General features: G+C 40.9%; 2 protein-coding genes across 7 annotated transcripts in view; one reads left to right on the forward strand and one right to left on the reverse strand.

Annotated features, from left to right (window-relative positions):
* Positions 1–20,310, forward strand: part of ENTPD7 (ectonucleoside triphosphate diphosphohydrolase 7) — a 56,384-nt gene extending 36,074 nt beyond the window's left edge. For all 3 annotated transcript variants that reach the window (XM_050805709.1, XM_050805710.1, XM_050805711.1), the window contains 5 exons: positions 5,146–5,312; positions 7,544–7,868; positions 10,015–10,100; positions 11,571–11,732; positions 13,504–20,310. In XM_050805709.1, coding sequence (XP_050661666.1) covers positions 5,146–5,312; positions 7,544–7,868; positions 10,015–10,100; positions 11,571–11,732; positions 13,504–13,735 — 972 coding nt within the window. In that variant the 3' untranslated portion in view covers positions 13,736–20,310. The remainder of the gene's footprint in view (positions 1–5,145; positions 5,313–7,543; positions 7,869–10,014; positions 10,101–11,570; positions 11,733–13,503) is intronic.
* The window catches only part of LOC126963392 (cytochrome c oxidase assembly protein COX15 homolog), a 62,238-nt gene that overhangs the window by 19,354 nt on the left and 17,583 nt on the right, over positions 1–25,301 (reverse strand). Inside the window, exon 9 of one of the 4 annotated variants that reach the window (XM_050805716.1) lies at positions 5,470–5,725. The exons of 1 other annotated variant lie outside the window; for it this stretch is intronic. In XM_050805716.1, the coding sequence (XP_050661673.1) occupies positions 5,660–5,725 (66 nt within the window). In that variant the 3' untranslated portion in view covers positions 5,470–5,659. Of the gene's footprint in view, positions 1–5,469; positions 5,726–20,913; positions 24,875–25,301 lie in introns of those variants that run through there. 2 more of the 4 variants (XM_050805715.1, XM_050805713.1) reach the window with 2 other exon arrangements.

Consider the following 25,301-nt stretch of genomic DNA (forward strand, 5'->3'; position numbering starts at 1 on the left):
CAGACACTTCTCAAAAGAAGACATTTATGCAGCCAACAGACACATGAAAAAATGCTTATCATCACTCGCCAACAGAGAAATGTAAATCAAAACCACAATGAGATACCATCTCATACCAGTTAGAATGGCAATCATTAAAAAGTCAGGAAACAACAGGTGCTGGAGAGGATGTGGAGAAACAGGAACACTTTTACACTGTTGGTGGGACTGTAAACTAGTTCAACCATTGTGGAAGGCAGTGTGGCGATTCCTCAAGAATCTAGAACTAGAAATACCATTTGACCCAGCCATCCTATTACTGGGTATATACCCAAAGGATTATAAATCATGCTGCTATAAAGACACATGCACACGTATGTTTATTGTGGCACTATTCACAATAGCAAAGACTTGGAACCAACCCAAATGTCTATCAATGATAGACTGGATTAAGAAAATGTGGCTCACAGGCCGGGCGCGGTGGCTCAAGCCTGTAATCCCAGCACTTTGGGAGGCCGAGACGGGCGGATCACGAGGTCAGGAGATCGAGACCATCCTGGCTAACACGGTGAAACCCCGTCTCTACTAAGAAATACAAAAAACTAGCCGGGCGAGGTGGCAGGCGCCTGTAGTCCCAGCTACTTGGGAGGCTGAGGCCGGAGAATGGCGTGAACCCGGGAGGCGGAGCTTGCAGTGAGCTGAGATCTGGCCACTGCACTCCAGCCTGGGCTACAGAGTGAGACTCCGTCTCAAAAAAAAAAAAAAAGAAAATGTGGCTCATATACACCATGGAATACTATGCAGCCATAAAAAAGGATGAGTTCATGTCCTTTGTAGTGACATGGATGAAGCTGGAAACCATCATTCTGAGCAAACTATCACAAGGACAGAAAACCAAACACCGCATGTTCTCACTCATAGGTCGGAACTGAACAATGAGAACACTTGGACTAGGATGGGGAACGTCACACACTGGGGTCTGTCGTGGGGTGGGGGAATGGGGGAGGGATAGCATTAGGAGATATACCTAATGTAAATGATGAGTTAATGGGTGCAGCACACCAACATGGCACATGTATACATATGTAACAAACCTGCATGTTGTGCACATGTACCCTAGAACTTAAAGTATAATAATAAAAAAATTTTTTAAAAACGTATTTTGAGGGAGAAGTTTCATCCTACACAGGCACTTTTTGTATACCCATTATGTACACCTGTTATGTGCACCTATTTTGTGCAAGGAATAGACAACATTATGTACAGGAATAGACAAGTTAGTTACACTGTCCCTAAAAACTTGTAATTTATCTGTCAGTGGAGACAGCTTGTGATATCTGGGAGACTGTAACAGTGCTTAACTTGATCTAAACCAGGGCTTCTCATCCTTGGCACTCTTGACATTTTGGGTCAGATAATTCTTTGTCTTCAGGGGTTATCCCATGCATCATATGATATCTCTTGCCTCTACCAGATGTCAGTAACAACCCTCCCTCTTCCAGTTGTGACAATCAAAAGTGTCTCCAGACATTAGACATTGCCAGATGTGTGGGGCAGGGTGGAAATTGCCCATCATTGAGATGATCTGGTTTAAACAGAGTGCTGTGGCAATGTGGGGACTGGCAGGGCCAACTTGGTTTGTAAAGTTGAATGGGAGCCATTCTGGCTTCATGGAAGGTAAAGTATTTACCTGGGCCTTGGAGGAGAGTAGGCTTTCTTTTTTTTGCATAGTGGAGGCTGAGGGTAGGCCACCTGCATAGTGGGAACACTATGTACAAAGGCACAGAAAAAGCAGCAGAGAGGCCAGAATGTCCAGGGAATGACGAATAGCCTTTTACAGTATAGGATTTTCAGGTGTGCTAGTAGTTAAGGCTGGGAAGATAAGATTGAGCTAAATCATGAGCAGTATTGAGTGCTACCATAGGGGGACTGGCTTTTATTTCCATAGATAGTGGAAAACCACCAAAGGTTTTTGAGTAAGGCAGTCACATGGGCCTCAGTTTCATCATTTATAAAATAATTAAACGTGAAGGTCCTTCCCAGCTCTGAATTTTGTGACGATGTTAATTGTGTGGCTGTGATCTTATCTGTTTTTTGTAGTGAAATAATGTTTGTGTCAGTAGGAGAAAGAATATAGGTCACGGAACCTTGAGTGAGAAGTAATAAAGGGCTGAGTTAGACAAAGTAAGTGGAAACGAAAGGGAGGAAACAGATTTCAGGGGATAGTTTGGAGTGAAAAACCAATGTAATTGAGCGATTGATTGTGGTAGTGTGAGTAGGGTGGGAGGATGGCCAGCAGTGCTGAGGATCTATCCTAGATAACCCGAAGACTGAGGAACCCAGTCACTGAGAGAAGAGCCACAGGGGTAAAGGCGGGGGTGATATTAAGCAAACAGTATTGTCTTGAGAGATTTGGATGAGAGCGTCTATCTGGTCTTCTAGTTCAGAAGTTGTAAAACTAATGACTTCAATTTTTGGGTATGTTGAATTTAAGATACCCAAGGAACATATGTGTCAGAATATCCACAGGACTATTGGAAATGTGAGTTTAGCGGTCAGCAGAGAATTTCATGCTGGGGTTGGAAATGTGGGGGACTAACTAGGTTGTGATACTTTTTAGTCTATATTTGTCAGTATGTATTCAACAGGTAAAACGAAGGCATGGTTCTGATACTAAGAAATAGGTGACAAGTGGCACTGGGGCTTCAAGTCTTAAATGACTTCTGTGTATGTGCAGATTTAGAAAGCAACACTGTTATGGAAAGCAACACTGGTACAGAATGCATACTTGTAAGCAACAAATTAGATTTACATATAGCAGGTGGGCGTGGTGGCTCATGCCTGTAATTCCAGCACTTTGGGAAGCTGAGGCGGGTGAATCACCCAAGGTCAGGAGTTTAAGACCAGCCTGGCCAACATGGTGAAACCCTGTCTCTACTAAAAATACAAAAATTAGCTGGGCATGGTGGTGTGCACCTGTAATCCCAGCTACTCAGGAGGCTGAGGCAGGAGAATCGCTTGAACTTGGGAGGCAGAGGTTGCAGTGAGCCGAGATCATGCCACTGCACTCCAGCCTGGGTGACAGAGTGAGACCCTGTCTCAAAAAAAAAAAAAAGAAAAAAGAAATTACATATAGCAATATAATGGCTCTTCAAGATGAATCTTAGCACTTGGTAAAACTGAAAGAAACTATGAGACAATGCGGTAGCATTTAAAACTTTTTAAATAATCCTGAATGCCTAATATCTTTTTTTGTACAACTCACAAAGTTATATACATTCACAAGGTTGTGTAGCCACCACTATTGAATTCCAGAACATTTTCATCACCCTAAAAAGAAACCTCATATGCACTCCCTACTCATTTCCCATTAGCAGTCACTCCTCATTCTCTCCTCTCCCTACCCCTGACAACTATTCATCCCCTCTCTCTCCAGTGGATTTGCCTATTCCGGACATTTTGTATAAATTAAATCATACAATATGTGGTGTTTTACATCTGGCTTCTTTTATTTAGCAAAATGTTTTCAAGGTTCATCCATCTCGTGGTATGAGTGTTTCATTCCTTTTTGTGGCTGAATAACATTCCATCGTATGACCAACCATGCCGTATTTTGTTTATCCATTTATCAGCTGATGAACATTTCAGTGGTTTTCCCTTTTTCGCTATTATGCACAGTGCTGCTGTGAACATGTACACATTTTTCTATGTACACAGGTTTTTTTGTTGTTGTTGTTTTTTGTTTTTTGAGATGGGGTTTCGCTCTTGTCACTCAGGCTGGAGTGCCATGGCATGATCTCAGCTCACTGCAACCTCTGCCTCCCAGGTTCAAGAGATTCTCCTGCCTCAGCCTCCTGAGTAGCTGGGATTACAGGCACCTGCCACCATGCCTGGCTAATTTTTGTATGTTTAGTAGAGACGGGGTTTCACCATGTTGGCCAGGCTGGTCTCAAACTCCTGACCTCAAGTGATCCACCCTCCTCAGCCTCCCAAAATGTTGGGATTACAGGCGTGAGCCACCACGCCCATTCCAGTTTTTGGATCTCTTGGTATATACCTTGGAGTAAAATTGCAGGCACAATGGCATTTTCACAAATTAAAAATAAATACATTCAAAACAGGAAGAATTCTCATTTTATAACAATACATATATACAAAAATTATATATAACACATTAGAATGGTTGCCCATGGCAAAGAGTGGGAATGAGAGTAAGTATGAAGATAAAAGGGAAAAAATAAATAAAGCAAAAGAGAGGCTTTGCCATGACAATGTGGGATGAGCTGAGGAATATGATTAATTCAGCCTCTGCCCTTGAGGTTCAAGAAAAAAATATAGGACCTTTTCACTGGAGGTACAATAAAATTGAACTTTCCCAATCCCAAACCTGTCACAAGGAACCTTAGGGCTTCTTGGATAATTTTAGAAAAGGCCACAGAACCGGGCGCAGTGGCTCACACCTGTAATCCCAGCGCTTTGGGAAGCTGAGGAGGGCGGATCATGAGGTAAAGAGATCAAGACCATCCTGGCCAACATGGTGAAACCCATCTCGACTAAAAATACAAAAATTAGCTGGGCACGGTAGTACGTGCCTGTAGTCCCAGCTAGTCAGGAGGCTGAGGCAGGAGAATTACTTGAACCTGGGAGGCAGAGGTTGAAGTGAGCTGAGATTGAGGCACTGCACTCCAGCCTGGCAACACAGCAAGACTCTGTCTAAAAAAAAAGAAAGAAAAAAGAAAAAAAGAAAAGAAAAAGAAAAGTCCACAGAATAGATCTTATGATGATCCACAGAATTCCTTAAATTTATTTTTATTAAAGGATTTTTTCCTAATTATTAAAAAAACACATTCCCATTGTGGGGAATTAGAAAATACAGAAAAATACATGTGAGAAAATGATATCTGTAGTAATTCTACCCCATATATAACTACAGATAGTGTTTTGGGTTTCTAATTTCTTATTTAGTTTTTAATTTAGTGTCTAATTTGTACCATTTGGTGCAGTCTTGTCATTTTGTGTCTTTGTTTAAAATAATGCTTTGCAGATGAAAGAATGCTTAAGATGTTTTAAAGAGTAGTTATAGCAATGGTGTATTAGCAATGTCACAGCTTTCTAGAAGGCAACCAAAACTGAAATTCCCTTTTTTCTCTTGGTATTGTATTACAGGAAGAAGCTGCGAAGATCCTGCTGGCTGAGTTCAACCTGGGCTGTGACGTGCAACACACTGAACACGTGTACAGGGTTTACGTCACAACTTTTCTGGGTTTCGGAGGCAACTTTGCCCGGCAGCGCTACGAAGACCTTGTTCTGAATGAAACTCTTAACAAAAACAGGTACATTTGACATGGGATCTGAGTTTCTGAAGTATAATGTCAGGCTGCAGATATTAGGGAGAAATACTCACATCCTCCTAAGGTAGATAAGTCCCTGCTTCCTCCTTTCTGACTACCCCTGCCAATGGGGTAGCATCTCTTAAAGACCTCTATTAGCAGTCCCACTCTGGGTGAGGGTACGTTCTGATCTTTGTTATTAGGACTAATAAAGTACAGTAGCTTATTGTGATCTCTTGCTGTTTCCCATATTCAGACCTGACATCATGGGGAAAAGGGAGATGAATTAAATTGCCAATTATGTACAATATATAGTGTAGCTGCCAGCAGTTCCTTCTGCAGGGAAGTGTTTAAGACATGTTTGTTGAATTACAGTGCAGTTGCATCTTTAGTGGGAGTTCAGTTCTGTAGTATGTCTAAAAGATAAAAAGCAAGCGTAGTTAAAATTAACTTTTAAAATGGTCTCTCATCAAATTCAGAATAGTCAGTTTTTCCTTTAGTATTGAACAGATCACAGATTCTTCATTTGAGTACCAGATGAAGTAGTTAGACCATAATGTGGTGGGATTTCTTGTTTCTTTTTAAGTATGTACAATTATTTATTATTATACACATTGAAGGAAAGCATAAGAGAAAGCAGAGTTCTTTTCCATGATAAAATTTACACAAAATTTTGGAGTGAAAACCGGTATAACTGGGTGATTGATTGTGGTGGTGTAGGTAGGGCAGGGAGGATGGTCAGCAGTGCTGAGGGTTTAGCCTAGGTAACCAGAAGGATGAGAAACCCAATCACTGAGAGAAGGACCACAGGTGAAAGGGCAGGGCTGATACTAAGCAAACAACACACTTACCTATATATACTTAACCATTTAGCTAGAAACACTAGCTTGAAGAGGTACTGGTATATCCCATTTGTAATAATTTATCCACAGCAATTATCTTATATTTGCAGCATGTTGAAGAAAATATTGTCCCATAAGGCTTTTTTGTTTTTGTAAGTCTTAGTCTCTAGGAGTTCAAGGTGCTTGGGTGAATCCTGGTGCCTTGGATGATTGACAAATGCATTAAAATCAAGTGGTGTGTTTGTGTTCTGAAAGTACTCCTAAATCTATACAAACATTGCTTGGGTTGAGGTGCTCAGATGTCTCCTGCTGGCACTATGATGTTTGAAGATCATTTGTTGTGAAAGTGTCACACCAGTTTTGGTTTTTCTTCTTCATTAGCTGCTGTGCTTCCTTTTCTATTTTCTTCTTTTGTTGTTCTACTGCTTTCTTTCTGTCTGCTGTTTTCTGCTGCCTCCAAACTACTTCTTGCCAGACTGCATCTTCTTCTTCCCATGCATTGGTATTTTCTTGCCAAGTAGCTAAGTCACCTACTTCAGGTGATTGATGAGTAAAAGGCATATCTTGCATAGCTGCCAGTCTACTAACCTGTTGCCTGAGATGGCAAAATGATCATTTTGTCTTCTCAATAACAATTTTCTGAGTTTTCCTTACAGTTGGTGTCACATCCTTAAAATAGTCAGTTCCAGTTGTTGTAAAGTGTTCTGTTGTACTGCTTCATTCCATTCTTACCCTCAGTCTTTACACTTGTGGGTACATTCTCTTTCTAAGAAGTCTACTCTTCAACATCTGTCTGTTTAGGAACTGATGAATAATTAACTGCAATTGGCAAAGTTATTTGGACCCCAACTTAATTTCTGTCCTTGGACAGATCTTCATACACATCTTTTTGAGGAATGAGAATATGGTTGCTAGGCAAGTATAAACTCAAAATAACTGGAACTGTGTTACAGCTATGGTGGGAATCAAAGCTTTCCGCTCTTCTTCCCACTCAGAGGCTCCAGGCTCTGCAGGTGGCTTCCTGGAGCTGGTACTGTGCCTGTTCTGTTCCAGCACTGCTCATTCAGAGGCATGGGTTGGGTCCATCACCATTGCCAGCCATTGTAGATGGACCACTGCCATGGTCCGCTCTTTAGGAATCTTTCCCCACAGCCCTTCCCACCTCATCCCCTACCAGTTGTATTTTTAAACATTAGAACCACACTCCGCATGATAAGGTTCTTTGCACTTTTAAGAGGTGTGTGGGAATGAAGACCAGATAGAGAACAGCAGATTCACGTCTCCAGTTTCACTACACACTAGGAAATACACGTTGACTAAAACGTCGAACAGAATTGATCACCATATTCCTCTCACTTTTTGTTTGTTTGTTTGTTTTTGTCATTGTGGCAGATTGCTGGGTCAGAAGACAGGTCTGAGTCCTGACAATCCATTTCTGGATCCCTGCCTGCCGGTGGGACTCACAGATGTGGTGGAGAGGAACAGCCAAGTCTTGCATGTCCGAGGAAGAGGAGACTGGGTGTCTTGTGGGGCAATGCTGAGCCCCCTGCTGGCTCGCTCCAACACCAGCCAGGCCTCACTCAATGGCATCTATCAATCGCCAATTGACTTCAACAACAGCGAGTTCTACGGCTTCTCTGAGTTTTTTTACTGTACAGAGGATGTGTTGCGCATTGGTGGCCGCTATCATGGGCCAACATTTGCCAAGGCTGCTCAGGTAAATTATTAATGATAAACATGGCTTATGCTGGCAGCAGCCATTTATTGAATGTCTCACTCTATGCCAGGTGCTGTGCAAAGGGATTTGCATACAGAATCTCACTTGCTCTTTGCAGGAGCCCTTTGACCCTCATTTTACAGATGAGGAAGTGGACTCAGAGAACTTAAGGATCTAGCTATGCTGTACTGCCTTCTAATTAACTAAATTTAGTTTCCATGGATGTCATATCACCCAAATTATTACCCAGGTGTAAAATTTTTCTGTTGGCTAATGGCTTTTCTTCCAGCTTTCCAATAATCTTGTTTAATGTTTATGCCCAAGAAATTCACCTTCAGTATTTTTTCCCTTGCTAGCTATTCTCTGTTGTAATGTGCTTTTGGAGATGATATCACCCAGAGAGGCAAGTCTATCTTTCTTTTGGTTTGAGGTATTAAGAGGCTAGAGTGGTATGGGTTCCCTGGGAATATTAGATGTTGTAAAAAGCAATGATGATGGAAGTTTGTTTAGATTTAAAATAGAGAAGGAGTAAAAATTTGCTTTGAGCATATATAGGACTTAAGCATCGTATAAGCTTAAATCATTGGTTACCTGGACAGATAAAAGTTTAGCCAGCTTTCTATCATTTTCTGCTTAATTTAGGGCCATTTCTTTGAATTGTTGTGTATCTGTATGTTTTTCATCAGAGAAACTAATGGGAGAATCTGTCCTCATATTTTTTTTTTTTTTTTGAGACAGAGTCTTGCTCTGTAGCCCAGGCTGGAGTGCAGTGGCAGGATCTCAGCTCACTGCAACCTCTGCCTTCTGGGTTCAAGTGATTCTCCTGCCTCAGCCTCCTGAATAGCTGGGATTACAGATGCCCACCACCATACCTGGCTAATTTTTTTATTTTTAATAGAGATGGGGTTTTGCCATGTTGGCCAGGCTGGTCTCGAAGCCCTGGCCTCAGGTGATCTGCCCACCTCGGCCTCCCAAAGTGCTGAAATTACAGGCGTGAGTCACCGCACCCAGCCTCTCCTCATATTTCCCTCCCTCCCTCCCTCCCTTCCTTCTTCCCTGCCTTCCTTTCTTTCTTTCTTACAATTCTCTAGGGTTCTCTTAGTGTAAGGCTTCCAGCAAAATAATATCTGCAGTATCTGTACCATTCTGTTCCCAAAAGACAGTCCTTAAGAAATATTGTGGGACACCTGGTTTGTATTTGCTCCTTTCTCTCCAGCCTCCAGGAAGACCTTCATGCTCCCTTTTTTTCTGGAGCCCAGAGCTCCCTAACCATCCATGGCCTGACTCTTTCTCTTATCTCAAAACTTCTTCAACTTCTATTCCCTTGCACACCAAAAGGCTCACGTTATTGCTTGCCAACATTGCTAGTGGCTTAATATGTTATCTTTTCCAGGTAAAAGAGTGATTCTGTTCCCCTACCTTTTTAACTTTGACTCAAACATTATCTTCCCAGAGCCACCTTCTGGGACTACTCTATCCAAAATGACAATGCTCCCCACATTACCTGTTGCCCTTTCCTGCTTTATTTTTCCCTGAGCATTTATGTTATCCAGCGTACTGTGTGTGTGTGTGTGTGCGTGCGTGTGTGCCTGTGTGTGTTTATTGTCTGTCTCCTACCACTAGAATGTAAGCTTCCTGAGGACAGGAATTTTTGTCTGTTTTATTTACTGCATGATTCCCTGACATCTAGAACAGCACCTGGCACATAGGAGACATTTAGTAAATGTTAGTTCACTGAACAAACCAAAAGGAATGATTCTTTTGGTGAGAATTACAACACTGAGGGAGGCCAATGACAGGTTTCTAACCATCCTCTTCCATCTGCTCTCCCTGCTCATGTCAGTCCTATGTGGAGTAGAATGAAACTATCTTTGGCTTTTGACGTTGCTATTTGTTAGTCCTAACCTCATCCCCTCTGAAGCCTAAGAGGCTCAGAAACCACATCAGGCTGGCTTGGTGCTAGACATGGGATGATGGGAATAAACAGGGGTATGGTGCAGTGTTTAGTGAGTGAATATGCCGTTTCTGTTTTCCTTTGTCAGCTAGTAGCCCACAAGTAACTTTAGAAATGGAATAGCTGTGACTGTGGGGAAGGTAGAGAGTTTGCCTCCAGATTTATGTTGAACTATTTCTGTGGTTGATCCAGGATTACTGTGGCATGGCTTGGTCAGTACTAACTCAGAGATTCAAGAATGGCCTCTTTTCATCACATGCAGATGAGCATCGACTCAAGTAAGTCACTTCCCTTTCCTCCTTAGATGTGGCCTTAAAATCTAGATGGCAGATTGTAATGGAGAGAGAGTGAGCAATAATGCAGATTAGATTTCATGTTGAGGGAGCATTTGATTATTCCAGATTTGATTTTCCAAGGGATGGGGCCAAAATAGTGAGCCTATTATAGCAAAGCCAGAGGGAATCAGTGCCCACCAAACAGAGTTCTCATCAAGTGATTTGACATCAAAAGTGATTTTTTTTTTTTTTTTTTTGAGACAGGGTCTCACTTTGTCACCCAGGCTGGAGTGCAGTGGCACAATCTTAGCTCACTGCAACCTCCACCTCCTGGGTTCCAGCGATTCTCCTGCCTCAGCCCCCCAAGTAGCTGGGACTATAGGCACGTGCCACCATGCCTGGCCAATTTTTGTATTTTTTGTAGAGATGGGGTTTCGCAGTGTTGCCAGGCTGGTCTTGAACTCCTGAGCTCAAGGGATCCGCCTGCCTCACCCTCTCAGAGTGCTAGAATCACAGGCATGAGCCACTGGGCCTGGCCAAAAGTGATGATTTTTTTTAAACTTTGTATTATAGATAATATCAAACATATAGAACAGCAGAGAGAATAGCAACATAAACCCTCATGTAACTATCACAGAGCTTCAGCAAATAACATTTTGCCAGTATGGTTCATTGGTCCTTTCATTTTTAAATATTTTAGTTAAAAATTGTTTAACATTGCGGAGCATGGTTCATGCCTGTAATCCTAGCACTTTGGGAGGCTGAGGCGGGTGGATCACCTGAGGTCAGGAGTTCAAGACCAGCCTGGCCAACATGGCAAAACCCCATCTCCTCTAAAAATACAAAAATTAGCTGGGCATGGTGGCAGGTGCCTCTAATCGCAGCTACTTGGGAGGCTGAGGCAGGGAGAATTGCTTGAGCCCAGGAGGTGGAGGTTGTAGTGAGCCGAGATCATGCCACTGTACTCCAGCCTGGGCGACAGAGGGAGACTCTGTCTCAAAAAAAAAAAAATAGAATAAAAAAATAAAAATTGTTTAACATAAATAAAACTAGAAGAGTGTAATCAACTCCTGTGAACCTGTCACCCTGCTTTCCTACTAACAGTTATCAGCTCTTGGCCCTTCTTTGTTTTTATCTGTTTTCCCACCCACAATCCCCCTCTTACTACAACTGGGTTGTTTTGAAGCAAATCCCAAACATCATATAATTACATCTGTAGATATTTCAATATGCTCTCTGAAGATAGGGACTCTTAAAGAAAAAGAAGAACACAGCCACAGTATCATTACTGCCTTTGAGGTAAACACAAGATAAGCAGGCTGACTTAGAAATAACCCACTTAGAGGTGAGGAAGGTGAAACGGGAGGAGGTAGGTCTTTTAATAACTGGTGGGAATACACAGTGGCTTATTGCAAAGGAAAGTATTAGAATTCTTTTCTCTTTTTTTAATATTTAATTATTTTTGTCACACAGATATCAGTGTTTTAAATCAGCTTGGATGTACCAAGTCTTACATGAAGGATTCCACTTTCCCTATGACTACCCAAACCTGCGGACAGCCCAGCTGGTGTATGACCGAGAGGTTCAGTGGACGCTGGGAGCCATTCTATATAAAACACGATTCTTACCACTCAGGTAAAGTAAGACTCACCAATCTGGCATCTTGAACTCAGAGGATATCAGTTGATGCCTCAGAATCAGTTTATTTATTTTAACCAGCTTAGAATAGGCCTTAAATGACCTTCCTCGCTACCTCCTCACAAAAACAAACTCCTTTACTTCCACGTGAGCCACTATTACTACCAGGCATGCTCGAACAGAAAGAAGGTTGAGCATTACTGGTCTGGAGTCTGTTACTCAGCTTTGCTGTTTCAGAAATCCAGCTTTGTTTACCCACAACAAATCAGTCTTTAGGACTGAAGTCTTACTAATCACTTCCAAGATACTGACAAGCTAAAATGTCATTCTTGGGTTACCCTGGAAAACACATCTGACAAAAGAACAGGGGTGGGATGTCTAGAGCAATCTTTCATAACGTAGGAAGGCACTCCAGACATTGTGTCATTGACTTAGAAGGCTTTTTGATGGGTCAGAATTAGAATAAAGGATGTGAGATGTTTTTAGTGGGGCTACTTTCATCAAACTCTGGTAGCCTGATGCCTTACCTTTATGTACTGCAAGATATTTGGGACAATTTTTAGGTACTCTGTACCCTGGACTATTTCAGAGAAACTCAGATGAATTTTGTATCTTTGATGTCTATTCCTCTAAACTCAATACCGTCAGAAGCCAGGCAGGTGATAGAAGTGAGGGAAATGGGCTAGGTGGGGGTTGCCCACAACTGGAGCATGTACCCCGGTTAACGGGCTGGTTACTGTCACGCACAAGCACCGTCCCAGCATTTGCCAGTTCTCATCTGTCCAGAAAAGGCAGAAATCCATATTTTTTATGAAGTCTTTCAGTTTAGAGATTCACATTCTAGGAGAACACTGCAGGTCAAACCAGACAGAACTAGATGTGGGATCTGGACCGCTGAAGAGTGGCTTCTGTTCTAGCGAGGTGGACCATTGCACTTGGTTTTCATATTGCCTTATTTTTGTCATACGGTTGATCAGGTAACAGCTTTATCTAGATATATCCTAGATCCTAGGGAAAACATAGTCCCTTTATTTTTATTTTATTTTATTTTTTTTTGAGACAGGGTCTTGCTCTGTCACCCAGGCTGAGTGTGGTGGCAGTGCTGTGTTCATAGCTCATTGCAACCTTGAACTCCTGGGCTCAAGTGATTCTCCCGCCTCAGCTTTCTGAGGAACTGGGAGTACAGGTGCTCGCCACCATGCCCAGCTAATTTTTTAATTTTTCTTTTGCAGAGATGGGGTCTTGTTATGTTGACCAGGCTGGTTTTGAACTCCTGGCTTCAAGCAATTCTCCTGGCCTGCCCTCCCAAAGTACTTTGACTATAGGCATGTGCCACTGCACTTGGCTGCATAGCAACTTTTAAAAAAGGATTTAGACACACTCTGATTTCTTTATTGGATTCAGGGGATCCCCTATTCTCATTAGTACTGTATTTATAACCATATTTTAAGATTTATGTTACAGGTGACCAATCTAGCCTTTCTGTTCATTTTTTGGGCTTCAGTTTCAAAGGCCTTCCCATCTTGGCTTAGATTCTAGAGGGTGTAAGCCTGGAGGTCCCTTCTGGAGGCCATGGGAAGAAAGACACAGAAGGGCTCCTGGGGCAGGGGATGTTCTTCAGCTTTGCCTGCTCTGTGGACCTGGTGTCATAAAATGTTTATGTGGATGGAATAAACGTGATAACACTACTGGGCCTTTCAAATCAGAGTAAATGTCTCCCTCTGAAACTTAATTTTTTTCCACTTACAAATTCTTAATTCTTCCCTAGGGATCTTCGGCAGGAAGGTGTCCGACAAGCCCATGGTAGCTGGTTCCGTCTCTCCTTTGTATACAACCACTATCTCTTCTTTGCCTGTATCCTGGTGGTGCTACTGGCCATCGTCCTATACCTTCTGCGGCTACGGCGAATTCACCACCGACAAACACGAGCCTCAGCTCCATTGGACTTGCTGTGGCTTGAAGAGGTGGTGCCCATGATGGGAGTACAGGTGGGGCCGTGAAGCTGGACCAGGACTAGAGAAGCTTGAGCACCCCCGAGTTGCTGCTCATTGAATTCCTCCACTTTCTTATATGGCCTCAGATGCTGTGATGCCTGACCTTGTGGATATTTGCCCTTGGAATTTCTACTTCACTTTCTACCATAATTCCTTCTCAGTACCCAGGTCTTCTCTGAGAGAAGCTATAATTTAATCTGTGAGGAACTAAATGACAGGAGATTGGTGCTAATATGGGGGACCAAGCTTTGTCCAAGTGAAGCAGGCTTCGATTCCTTCTTCTGAGAGGTCTAGTGTGTTCCTGAAATCTCACCTTTTCTTCCCTTGCTAAAGCATGAAGTTTGGCATTGGGCACACTGGAAGCCTGGTTGAAATGAAACTTGTAGCATCTGATACAAAGGCAGAGACATTCTAGCAAGTGCAGCAGCCCCTTCTTTCTCTGTAACAGAGATATCATTTATGTGGAGATCCACAGCCTTTAATAGGGATCCAAGATCTTTGCAGTTCAACGGACCACATAGGAATTTCCAGGCACCAAAATGATATTAACTTCCTTGCTTACCTGACAAAGAAGCCATCATGGGTGTGATCCAAGATCCCCGTCATAGTGTTGTTGATGTTTTACATGATTTTAAAGGTTAGAACCCCTTCTAAATGAATGGTCTGTGGAAGATTTTAGTATCTTATCTGATGTCTGGTATGACAAGGATAGAAAATTTTTCCATTTTTATGTGCCGCACAGGCTGTTTGGGCATTAATTTTGCTTTTTGAGCCTTAAGTGTGTTAGCAGGATGGAGAAACTGATGGGGACTGGGAACCTGGATTTGTCTGATTTTAGGTCACTGTTCCCTAGGCCTGTTTTTGTGAGCCCTTAAACAGGAAGATACAAAGAGAGTTCTTTTATTTCACTGCTAAACTCAGTATGTAGTTTGGGGAATGTATTTGAGTTGTTTTTAAAGAAAAGGGGAAGAATCAGGAGAGTGGGCAAAGGCAATAAAATCAAAGTTCTTATTAATTATTTCTGAGAAATAGAAGTTTTCTCAATTTCTGACTCTTGGAATGTCTGAAAGGGAGCAAATTCTAAACTTCGCAATAGACCATCTGTTAATAAGCCATCTGGCAACTTTCAGAACCTCTGTTAAGAGACTGCTCAGTCACAAACAGCCCTTCCATTAATGAAGCAAGAGGAAAAGCCATTCACCCACTACCCTTCCAGAGTTTTGCTTCTCCTCCACATTTAGCCATTAAATTGCATGAGGATTTCTCTTCATCAGGGTCCATATGGAATCTTTCTGTTTTACCCTTTCCTACATGTAGCCTTGAATGTCCTGTCCACAAATATGCTCCCAGGGTGGAAGCATTTTCTTTTTTGTCACCTTTGATTTCTGGGATTAGATTAATAGGGGAAAAAGTCCCTGGCTTCCAAGAAAAAAAAGTAGAATTCTTCAAAAATAAATTTCATACTGGGAACAGAAAGGAATTAAATGCTCCATAAAACAGGGAAAAAGAAATTAAGATCATCTTAGAAATTAACTAAGATAAAAATAAGTATACTGACCCTTGGTTGGGATAAGAAGGTAACCAGTCTTGCATAGTTTTAAAATTAGATAAACATGGACTAAACATGCAAAGACTCTGTTCCTTTTTTTTTCCTTGGAGACAGGGCCTCACGCTCTCACCCAGGCTGGAGTGCAGTGGTGCAATATCATGGCTCGCTGCAGCCTCAACCTCCTGGGCTCAAGTAGTCCTCCCACCACAGACTCCTGAGTAGCTGGGACTACAGGTGTGCACCACCACACTCAGCTAATTTTTTTTTTTTTTTTTTTAGAGATGGAGCCTCACTGTGTTGTCCAGGCTGGTCTCAAACTCTTGGGCTCAAGCAATCCTCCTGCCTCGGCCTCCCAGAGTGCTGGGATTATAGGCATAAGCTCCTGCACCTGGCCTCTGTTTCCTTTGGAAATATCTTACCTTTCATTAGGGCTTCTTTCATAGCAATTTCCTTTGGTTTTTAAGATTTCTACATTGATTGGATTTTCTTTTATTATCTGTGCTCCATGAACTTTATGAACGCTGCTTAATAATGTCAAAATATGTTTTAGCTAGCCATTGCCTACTCAGGTAACATTTTCTTTTGCCCTAATCTTGGTTTCAATATACCATCTTTGGCTTTCTTGTGAGATCTAATCAGAAGCTACTTAACTGGCTAACAATGATCATACTCATGTACTAAAAATGAACTTGAAACAGGGAAGTAGTGACTGGTCCAATTTGAAAGCTCTTAGTATTCTTCATCCTGGCTGTAATAATAGCCATTATTTGTTAAACCTTTGTTATGTACCAGACACTCTTAAGGATTTTATGTGTATTATTCAAACTGATATTACTCTGTTCTTTTTATAGTTGAGAATCTCAGGATACCTATATTTATCACTTTTTCAATATATATGTATTTCTTATTGTCTTAGAGTGTTTAATGTGTTATATATCCTGTTCATTACTTTAATATTATAGGATCTAGGCTTATCTTTATTACCATGAGCAAGGCTTCCAGGAGTTCCACAGTACTGAAGGAAAATTTTATCATATCCCTCAGGAGAACTGAATAGTTACTGTTGGTATTGGCTCCTTTGTTTCTTCTATTCTCCCAATTAATAGATTTTAAATGAAATCTCATTAGCTAGAAACAAAAGCCACTTATTCCTTGCTGAGTGCCAATTACTTAAATATATTGCTTCCTTATAATAAAATAATTTGCTTATAGGCGCAGAAATCTATCTTGCCATACCCTTTGGTTTTTAAAGATTTCTCTTCTATTTGCATTTCTGCACTTTGGTGGTTCTCCCATGAAGATAATTATGGTGTCATAAAATTCACATTCCACTGGTTCCTTTGAATCTTACCAACCACTCTTGTTTCAACAGAGACAATGAACCTGAACTGTTTTAGTATTCTTGTTATTACTGAGACAGGTCACAAATATCAAAATAGGAGTCAGTGGCTTGTAGTGATGCTTTTTAGTCTTGTGATAGCACAATCCATCACTTTCCCCAAAATTCTTGTCACAAGAACATAATGAAAATATGTAAAATACCCATTTATGTGGCATTTTATTCACTTAAGTTGCAGTTAACTCTAAGCCAAATTATACCATTTTTTCTCTCTGTACTTTAGCTCCTTGAATTTCCTTAATCTGGGAAACTTTTGTTCCCACACAAAGGAACAAATTCAGGGGGTACAAGTGCAGGTTTGTTATATGAGTATGTTGAGTGATGCTGAGGTTTGGGGTACAGATCCCATCACCAGGTGGTGAGTATAGTACCTAACAGAGAGTTCTTCAACCCGTGCCCTCCTCTCTCCCTCCCTGCTCTATTAGTCCACAGTGTCTATTCTGGTCTGGGAAATTTTCATTACTTTCCACCAATCTTCTATTTATTCTCCAAATGTCTTTCAAAGTATCCTGCCCCACCCCCTCCTCATCCTAAGAGAGTCCTTTAACTTCAAGATCATGTCCGGTGATTGCTGAAAAATGTCTGCCATGCACTTGCTAATAGTCTTTTTAGACATTAACATTTATTATCACATCCATATTTAAATTTTTGAAATAATTTATACTTCTCACTGGTATCATCTAAACAGATGCTTCTCACAGTTTTATGTTCTGCTTTTTCTCAGGGATGAAAGACAAGTGAGTGGTATCACTTAAGGGAAAGACCAGTGGGCTTAACGAATAGCAGACCTGGATTCTAGTTCTGGCTTTGTCATTTACTAGCTCTGGTACCTCAGGCCAGTCACTTGCCATCTCTGGCTTGGTTCTCATCTATCAAACAAAGTGGCCAGACAAGATTAGAAACTAAAGGCAGAAGACAAGGTAGAAAAATCATGATTTTGGGAAGAGCATTTTGTCCTTTGGTTTAGAAGACCAGGCTGCCCAAAAAAGCCTCCTATTTTATCCATAACCCCTGATGATAAGGTTGGTGGGAACGGAGTTTCTAATAGCAATCACAATAAATTTCAGAAGAATTTTAAAGCTGGGATTTTAAAGGTCTTCTGGTCAACCCCCTTGATTTATACGGGGGATGAAACTGAGGCCTAGAGCAGTTGTAATATGTGCAAAGTCATAGTGACTGGCCTTCTAGGCCCCGGGTTCCTGTGTAACACAGACACCCCAACTACTTTGTCAGCTATAATGAAATGCTCATTAACAGAATCTTTCTGCAAGTATAAACACAATTTATTCTTTATAAAACAGCTGGCCACCACTAACCATGCCCAATCTTTACGACTGCTTCTGACATTCATTTATGACTGCTTTGCTCACATTTAGGAATCAACTTTGAAAAAAATACTTTGTTAGAAATAGTGCCAAGTTTTCACTACATCTACTCTAGTTTCTGTATTTCTTTTTGTACTTTTAAATTTTATACATCTTTTTATAACAATTTTATACAATTTCCTTTACTACAACATCCAAGCAATTCATTAGATGACTATAGCCCAGATGAAGGTTAAATGCCTATTACATCTGCCTCATTAAAGAACTTCATTGTAATTCTTGGGCAGTTTCCAGACCCTGTTACAGAAGTAGAGGGCTGTTTCTTTTTGTTGTCTTTGAAGTTTTCAAATTAATTCAAAACTAGTATCTAATTGTCCTTTTTGCTGTGGTATGTGGTGTAATGTTGATTGGGAATAAGAATTATGGTACAAATAGCAGATGTTTCAAATTCTCCCATATTAGTCTCTTAGGGACACTAGCGCCAGAGTCCAGCCCCTGGGGCAATAGACTCTGTCAAACTTGTGAGAATTTTGCAGGTGTTACAAAAAATATTGCTGTTAAAAACTACGACTCAAAACCAAAAGTTGTGATTAATAATAACAGGATTATTAGCAATAATATTTTGATTAATACTATAGAATAGCAAAGGGTGAATATACCTCAAATTGAAAACTTTTAGGTTGTGTTCTTGGCTCTCTCTCTTATAACCCTGGATCTAAGTTGGAAAGCTGTGGCACCCTGTTTGGGTGTCCCATCTACCCTGTTTTCTATTTCTGCAGATGGCTTGTTCAAACTTCATTTTAAGCCTGCTCTGTCTACTTTAATCTTACTTATATCCTAACAGACTTCTCTTGTGTTAGTACACATTTCTCTTTTGCTCTAATATTTCATGATTTTCCAGTTTGTCGGTACTGTTATTAGAGGGACAGGGAAGGAACAACACACCAGTTGACCATTTTGTTTCTCTGAAAATGTGAGCAATAAGGAGATCCTTTTATTAATAAAACTGAATCATTACTCATACTACAAGGGCTTTCACTTTTAAAATGTAATCTATCATTGCTTCTATTTTTATGAACACCAAAGTTGAAAAATTTTCTGAATCACAGGCTACGTATAGCCACATATGCATGACTTCAGGCTAGCATAAAGACATGTCTGCTCCTGAGCCTCTTCTTTTAAAGTAGGGCAGCCACTGTATACCCTCTGGTGGCCCACTCCTTCTCCACTCCAGGGCAGCCCTGGTACTTTCCTAAGCGGCCCCTCATACAGAGCGCTTGCTGCCGGTGAAGACTGCCCCTTACTAGCTTCTGCAAGAAGGGATCCCAGACACACACTTTGGTTTCTAGTATTTCAGTTACTATGTTGTATTTGAAATTCTCATTCCACAGTTCCCCTTTAGTTGAAGTCCTGAAGTACATGCCGTGTCTCCCCCTTTATTTCTACCTTGATCAATGGCCTCTGTGGAGTGTAGTGAAAGACATCTTTTTATTATGATCCACAACTAGACACTGCACACTTCAAAAAACCAAAGGCTGCCTGTATTACATTGCTTTGGGGAGCTGTTAAGACTCTATGTTTTTCTACTGCTTCACATTAAACAATAATTTTGTTCAATTTTGAATTCTTAAAATTCTCACTGACAAACATTTTAAGTCAGTGTTGAGGAAAATGTGTGATGCATGTTAGAGAAGTAATGCATTCTCCCTTATGCAGGGACATGGGTATATGTGTTACATATGCTGATATATAACCCACCATTCATCCCAGGACCACAAGGGTAGCTGTAGATAAATTGGTTATCCTAAAATCATGATCATCAGTGTTGATCTCTGCAACCAACATTGCTTTATGGAGTTGCTAATCATTACCCTTACTACAATAGAATTTGTCAGTCTAAGTTATAGATAAAAAATTCTAGGTTGATTGATTAAGAAAGCCATGTGTTTTAATTTCCTTTATGTTTTAAAAACAATGGACATCAGTGCAGAGAGACCTTTGAAAATATTAAGGGAGATCTAGTTAATCCTATAGGTACGTGATGACTGTTTTTTTTGAAAAAGATATTTGGGACATCAATCTGTAATTGTTAATTTTCCATTCATGCATTCACTAATTCAATATTTGATATGTGACTGGGAGTGCTGGGAATAACATAAACACAAAAAATAACTAAGATAATCATCATTCACCGGAAGCTCATAGGTGGCATAATACAGGTATATAGCTAAATGCAACCAGTTGTTTTTCCAAATGTATTCATCATCTGTAATAAAAGAAAAATGAAGTAAAACATCTGAAACCTTAACTTACGAGTTGCTACTTCCTTGGAGGGAACTGTAGAAGCATTAATATATGGTTCTTTGGGTTGGGTCATACTGCCCTCTGCTGACTCAGTTATTAACTAAGGAGAACCTGGGTTTGAGGATCAGGAGAGGATAGTATGGGAACTTGCCTCAGAAATACAGTTCCCTTTCTTTGAAGGATTCTATCCAGAAGACATCATATCCTACTAACATACTAAGGATCAACAGAGCAGATCAAATGATAAGGTAGGGTGGATATTAGAAGGGAATGGGAATAAGCTAGTAAGAACTTTCTAAGGTAACTAGGCTATTAGGACCTAAGCCGGTGGTCCCTAGACTTGTCTGCACATTTGAATCACCTGGGGAACTTTAAAAATATTCCTTTTACTGCCTCCAGGGATTGTGACTTAATTGGTCTTATATGAGGCTTGGGTTTTGGGATTTTTCTAAGATTCAACTAAGAGAGAAGTTGGGAATTTCTTCTAGGCAATAGCATAAGCCCACCCAGGGTCCAGGATTTATGAAAAATTGACAAACTGTTTTGCTAAGAATCACCTGTGTTAGTCCGCTTGCGTTGCTATAAGGAAATACCTGACAATTTTTATAAAGAAAAGAGATTTATTTGGCTCACAGTTCTGCATAGAACCGTATAGGAAGCATGGCGCTGGCATCTGCTTCTGGTGAGAGCCTCAGGAAGCTTACAATCATGGCGGAAGGGGAAGGGGAGCCAGTGTGTCACATGGTGAGAGACAGCAAGAGAGAGAGGAGGAAGTTCCAGGCTCTTTTGAACAACCAGCTCTTGCGTAAACAACCAGAGTGAGAACTCACTCATTACTATGGGGATGGCACGAAGTCACGCATAAGGGATCCGCCCCCATGAACCAAATACCTCCCACTAGGCCCACCTCTAACACTGAATGTCACACTTTGAACATGAGATTTGGAGGGGACAAAACATCCAAACCATATCACTACCTGAGAATGGTACACTACAGGTCACACACAAACTTCCAGAGTACTGGAGTTGAAAGAAAACTGAGATCACCTAGTTCAGAGATTAAAAATGGAAAACGTTAGGTCATTTATGGCTCTCAGACATGTTAAGCCTGCATAACATTTTTTAAAATCTTGAAATTAGTTCCCAACACTTAACTGAAAGCTTTCACAGAAAAATATAGATATGTGGCTTCTTTAAAAAAAAAAAAAAAAAAAAGAATATTTGGTACCTTAAACACTGTAAAATTAACATTTATATCTGAATCCAGCATCTCTTTTTGCTTTGTAAATGAGGTCAAGGATGAAATCCAGATGTTCTCCCTTTGTATTTATCTTGTCACTGTATGGAATCTAGGTATATCCAAGGAAAACTAAACTTAAGATAAACTTATTTTCCTTATTTCAAAAAGCAACAAAAACCCAGAAATCTAACAATCCTGGACCTGTAGAGCAGCAGCAGCAGAACAAAGCTCAGTAGTTTAGTCTGAGCTGGGGCACCTGCTCACCAGTGTTACTGTCTCCACCAGCCTGACCCCAGAGCATTTGATTTGTCTACCCTACTCTTGCCTTCTACAGAACTAAAACTAACTTCCTGCAACTTTCACCCATTGCTGCCAGGTCTGCAGCACAATGGAAGCTCATTCCCTCTTCTGCATGAGATAGCTTCAACTTCTCAAGGACAGGAATCTTGCTCTCTCCCCAGATGTTCTCTTCTCCAGTTAAATATCCCCAGTTCCTTCAACTATCCCTGTGTGATAGGGGTTCTGGACTCATCACCATTCTGGTCTCTTCTTCTGGATACACACTTAGTGGCCATCAATATCTTGCTTAAATTTGGTACCCAGAGTGAAATGCAACATGTTAGGGGTATTCTGACTATGGCTGTGACACTTCTACTGATAAAACCTGAAGTACCACTAATTTTTCTGTATTATATAATAACAACATGAATACTAGTTGGTTCATATTGAACCTGAGGACAACTGAAATCCTCAAGTCTTTTTTATATGAAATGATATAAGGCCAGGTTTCTTCAGCCCAAACTTCTACAACTTATTTAATTTGAATGAGTATATTTCTAATCTGTTTACTTTCTTCTCGATGGCGTCACTCTGGGGCTGTTTTCAGTTGCCACTGTCATCTATTATATTAGCAATATTGGGTTGCTGCATCCTCAAATCAGATGTTCCTGATACCTTCATCCAAATCACTGATTTTAAAAATAAAGTTAAATAAGACAGAGCCCTATGAAATATCAATAGAGACCAAAATCACATTAATTCAGCAGTCAACAATTTGTTTAAATATCTGAATAGATGTCCATGTACTACACCATCAAGGCCATATTTTTCTTATTACAAAGTTGTTAGGAAACCCTCTCAGGAACCAATTTATACTGTCGATTCCATTCCTCCCTCTGACCTTGTAATGTTAACATCCTTATCAAAAGAGGAACTAGCTGGGAGTGGTGGCCCACGCCTGGAATCTCAGCACTTTGGGAGGCCGAGGTGTATCAGGGGAACCCATTCCCGATAGTTAACATGGGTTCTTTTCTATTTCCCTAACTGTCTAGGCTGGTTTGAGAAATAAAGGGAAAGAGTACAAAAGAGAAATTTTAAAGCTGGATGTCCGGGGCAGACATCACATGTTGGCAGGTTCCGTGATGCTCCCTACGCCGTAAAACCAGCAAGTTTTTATAAGTGATTTTCAAAAGGGGAGGGAGTGCACGAATAGGGTGTGGGTCACAGAGATCACATGCTTCACAAGGTAATAAAATATCACAAAGCAAGTGGAGGCAGGGCGAGATCACAGGACCACAGGATGGGGCGAAATTAAAATTGCTAATGAAGTTTCGGCATGCATTGTCATTGATAATATCTTATCAGGAGACAGGGTTTGAGAGCAGACAATCTGTCTGACCAAAATTTATTAGGTGGGAATTTCCTCATCCTGATAAGCCTGGGAGCGCTACAGGAGACCAGGAGACCGGGGCTTATCTCATCCCTTGACCATAAAAGACAGCCGCCTCCCAGGTGGCTGTTTATAGACCTACCCTCAGGGCGCATTCTCTTTCTCGGGGATTTCCTTGCTGAGAAAAAGAATTCAGCGATATTTCTCCTATGTGCCTTTGAGAGAAGAGAAATATGGCTCTGTTCTGTCGGCTCACCAGCAGTCAAGAGTCCAAAATCTTATCTCCCTTGTTCCCTGAACATTGCTGCTATCCTGTTCTTTTTTTCAAGGTGCCCAGATTTCATACTGTTCAAACACACGTGCTCTACAATTTGTGCAGTTAACGCAATCATCACAGGGTTCTGAGGCGACATACATCCTACTCAGCTTATGAAGATGATGGGATTAAGAGATTAAAGACAGACATAGGAAATCACAAGGGTATTGATTGGGGAAGTGGTAAGTGTCCACGAAATCTTCACAATTTATGTTCAGAGATTGCAGTAAAGACAGGCGTAAGAAATTATAAAAATATTAATTTGGGGAACTAATAAATGTCCATGAAATCTTCACAATTTATGTTCTTCTGCCGCAGCTTCAGCTGGTCCCTCCGTTTGGGGTCCCTGACTTCCAGCAACAGAGGTGGGCAGATTACCTGAGGTCAGGAGTTCAAGACCAGCCTGGCCAACATGGTGAAACCCCTTCTCTACTAAAAATACAAAATTAGCCAGGCATAGTGACTTGTGCCTGTAGTCCCAGCTACTTGGGAGGCTGAGGCATGAGAATCGCTTGACCCCAGGAGGTAGAGGTTGCAGAGTGAGCTGAGATCACACCACCGCACTCCGGCCTGGGCAACAAGAGTAACTATCTCAGAAAAAAAAAAAAAAAAAAGGGCAACTATTTGGCGATTACCTCCTTTTCCAAGTACTTATAAACCATTTTGCTACATATACACATTAAGCTTGTCAAAATCTGCAATTTCCCCATTTCTGAAAATCAGGATATTAGAAGACATTAGCTTTTTTTTTTTGCTGAAGACCAGCTGGCTACTTTGGGTATGTCCATCCTATCCTTTCAATCTTCACCTAATGGAAGTAAACTTAAGATCATAAAGAAATTCTATTTAGGCAGAATTAAGGACTCAGGAGAACAAGAAGACAGAAATTATCCATGTAGAATGAAGAGCTTGCCAACACTGAAAAACCTGACACAAAGCCTGTTAGGCAGTAAATGGCAGACATTTCTTTCTCTACATTAAAACTGATTTTCAACGTGAAAAGCAGATTTACAGGGAACCTTTAGGGTAACCACACTTAATGCATTCTTGATCCGGTGACTATCTCAAAACAGGAAAAGATTTTTAAGTAAGTTGACCATTTGGAAACCACTGGGTATGTCAAGGTCATCTCGTAGAAAAGCCCAAGTTCTTAGGATCTCTGAAGAGCTCTCAAAAGCAGTCACAGTCCCAAGAAGCTGGTCCTCTAAGAATCATTTTGGGACTCTTCGGAGTTCATTCATCAGCCAAAGAGCACCAGTGAGCAAAGCCAAGGAGCCTGACTGGTGAGTGGCGGCCAGAGGAGTTGGGACGTACATCAGCAGCGTGCTGATGCCCAAGCCCACCTGTCACAAAGGAAAGAAGGCAATAGGAAAGGCAGTAACCCAAAGTTCACATTGAAAATGACCAGGCATGGATAACCACACACAAACCTCCACATCCTCCTATCAGAGCACTTAAAATACACACATTTTTAATTTCACAAGCAAATATGCTTACAATGAAAGAAATTCGACCAAAATTGATAACCCTAAAATTCCCCTTAATTATCCTTCATTCCATCCCAGTTCCCCAGAGTAGTCACTGTTACCAGTTTCTGCACCCTTGTACTTTAATATGTTTATAGAGAAATATATAGTTTTGTGCTTTTAAAAAACATATTGTTTTATCACTTGCTTTTTTTCATTTAGCAATATACGGTATGTATTGAGATCTTATTAAACTGCTGTGCAGTATCGCATAGTATGGATATACCATAGTTTTTTTTGTTTT

Source organism: Macaca thibetana, chromosome 9 (assembly GCF_024542745.1).
Source record: "Macaca thibetana thibetana isolate TM-01 chromosome 9, ASM2454274v1, whole genome shotgun sequence".
Taxonomy (NCBI): domain Eukaryota; kingdom Metazoa; phylum Chordata; class Mammalia; order Primates; family Cercopithecidae; genus Macaca; species Macaca thibetana.